At 38.6% G+C, this 2,573-nt stretch overlaps 1 protein-coding gene across 1 annotated transcript in view; it reads right to left on the bottom strand.

Annotated features, from left to right (window-relative positions):
• LOC101851512 (diacylglycerol kinase delta) overlaps positions 1–2,573 on the bottom strand; it is a gene marked incomplete in the record, with an annotated part of 91,327 nt that overhangs the window by 24,971 nt on the left and 63,783 nt on the right. Inside the window, 1 exon segment of the mRNA XM_035970923.1 lies at positions 1,769–1,863. Within this exon segment, the coding sequence (XP_035826816.1) occupies positions 1,769–1,863 (95 nt within the window).

The following is a 2,573-nucleotide window of genomic DNA, read 5'->3' as shown; positions in this document are numbered from 1 at the left end:
AGAGGGGGAAGATGGGGAGGGTGGGGGGAAGATGGGGAGGATAGGGGAAAGATGGGGAGTGGGTGGGGGGAACAGCATCACAACATTAATTTTTTTTGGATATCAGCCAGGTCGTAAGGAAATATAGGACAAAAACATTCCCCCTAAAGGGTAGGTTAGTAAGAGAGTAACAAACACAAAATAGAAGGAGAGGAGATAAGGACGATAGATGTTTGATAGGAAAGAACAAGCGAACCACACCAGAGCACCTGGCAACCACCCACATTTAGATCTAGTTGAGGTCGTAAATTTTTAAAATAAGTTCAAAATCATTCTTCGTGCCTGTTGTCAAGGCTAATCCCCCCCACCACCCCACCCCCACTTGGCCCCACAGGGAGTGGAAACCGCAGATGTACCTAATAGATCAACAGTCTCTGAACAGTTTGTGATGTACAGGGCGGCGGGAAAAAAGAGGACTCACCAAAAGGGCAATACCCTGGTCATCTCTTAGTTTTAGTAAGAGTTTCACAGTACTTGAAACACTATAAGGTCATGTAAGTGCCGAAGATTAGATGTGTTACAAGAGAGTTACAAATATTAAAGAGAAGGAGGAGAGATAAGGACGATGGATATTTGATAGGAAAGAAGGAGCTAACCACATCAGAGCACCCACCAACCACATTTCTGAATCAATTTCAACATAATTTCAAATAAAACTCAACTAAGGGGTCAGCAAGTTTGTAAATATGAAAAACAAATCAAATTTATATGTTAAAGAAACATAAAGTTAAAAAATGTTCAACCAATATTGGCAAAATTAGAACGCAAAATTTCTTAAAAGTGCTCAGGGACATTTGCGAGATTTGTTTGTTCTGGATTCAGGACGAGAACATTAAAACCCCGATAGTCTCATCAGACGGGTGTCTCACCGTGCTAAGAAAGTTTAAGTTTAGGTTTAGTAAGAGTTTTCCGGCACTTGCAACACGATAAGGTCATATAAATGCAGAAGATTAGAGGCGTAACAAGAGAGAAACAAACATAAAAAAGGAGGAGAGATCAGGACGAAAGATGTTTGAAAGGAAAGAAGGAGCAAACTACACCAGGGCACCCGCCAACCACCCACCAAGAAAATTTGGGGGAACACCTTCTTAGCTGAAAGCTTACAAATTACGAATGTTCATTGCATTCCCCCGACTTAGAAGGAACCCCTTTTCCTTTGGGGTTTTTCAACAGACACAGTCTACGGAAACAACCCACACAAAAATCAAACAGTTGAAAATCAATTTTGAATAGCAGGTCCAAACAATCGACCTAGAAACATGCCACAGGATTAATAAAAAATTTCAGAGGCAAGTTGGAGCTAGTACCTGTATAGAAAGAAATAATCAACACCCGGAGCATACAACTTAAATAGCCACCATTTCCCGTGAGCTTGTCTTGGCTAGAACAATTTTGTATATAAACTTGTTCTCTTCAACCCACAGCGGTGACTGTTTTAAATAGAACAAGTTTTGTCTTTCACCCAAGTTTGGTTAAAAAATTTTCTAACTTGATATTTTTTTAACACTTCAGTCCATTTTCTTTGCATTGACAAAATTAAATATGATATGATGTCTCCCCCCCCCCCCCCCCCCCCGCCGTTGAATTCCATGTGTTCAATATTTTGTTGAAATTAAGATTTAAAAATGACCGGGTTATTGCCCTTTAAGCATGTCGGTTTTTTTTCCTTCTTGACGCCTGGTATTTTAAAATATTTTTAAAAAAATTAACAGGGAAACTAAAAACTTACTTTGCTGATGATATGACCACTTGGTGATCTTCACATTGTAAAATTTTGGTCAAATGGTTGGCCATGCTGTCTTCATACTGAGACATTGCATCATTCTGAAATGGAAAAATAAGAGTGAAAATTACAGATTATATTTTGATAAAAAAACAAAGACAAAACTAGGAACTGCTCTTGAATCTTTGATCACGCAGTACTTCAGAGACTTCAGCTTTAGTCAGAGTTTTACTACAATTGCAACAAAAATCAGTCATATGTATAGTCGCTTTTAAAGGAAAAGATGGCTAACCCAGATTTCGGGGATTTCCTGAAATCTTGACCTACACCAAAAGTGGGCGTTGCCCCACCCATGGGAGAAGTTTGGTTTCATTGGTGTGATTATTTGTTCGGTTATAGTAGAGAAAACTCTCCTCGTCTTTTAAAGAATTTGAACAAGGGGCACAAAGTTTACCTTCGATTTTCTCAAAACAGCATTTTTCGGGATAGCCCCCTTGTGCTTAAAAGCGACCAAATATGCCCGGGATTTTACTTTTAGTTCTAGTAGGACGCTGTGTCCTTGGGAAAGGCACTTCACACGAATGTTCCTCATTTCACCCAGGTGGGAATGGCTACCAGTTACAGACAGTGAAAGATCTTGTCAGTTTGTTAGTGTTTGAGCGCTTAATCAGCTGCTTGCATGTATGCTTCCTGGGAATCTGAGAATGTTTTTTGAGCGTTCTATGGTCTGCTGGGGTAATAATTAATATAGTATAAAAGTATAAAAATTTATTATTATTATTATTATTATTATTATTATTATTATTATTAT

Source organism: Aplysia californica, unplaced genomic scaffold (genome assembly GCF_000002075.1).
Source record: "Aplysia californica isolate F4 #8 unplaced genomic scaffold, AplCal3.0 scaffold00339, whole genome shotgun sequence".
Lineage (NCBI taxonomy): Eukaryota > Metazoa > Mollusca > Gastropoda > Aplysiida > Aplysiidae > Aplysia > Aplysia californica.
Note: the sequence above shows the minus strand (reverse complement) of the source record. Positions and strands in the feature narration are given on the sequence as shown.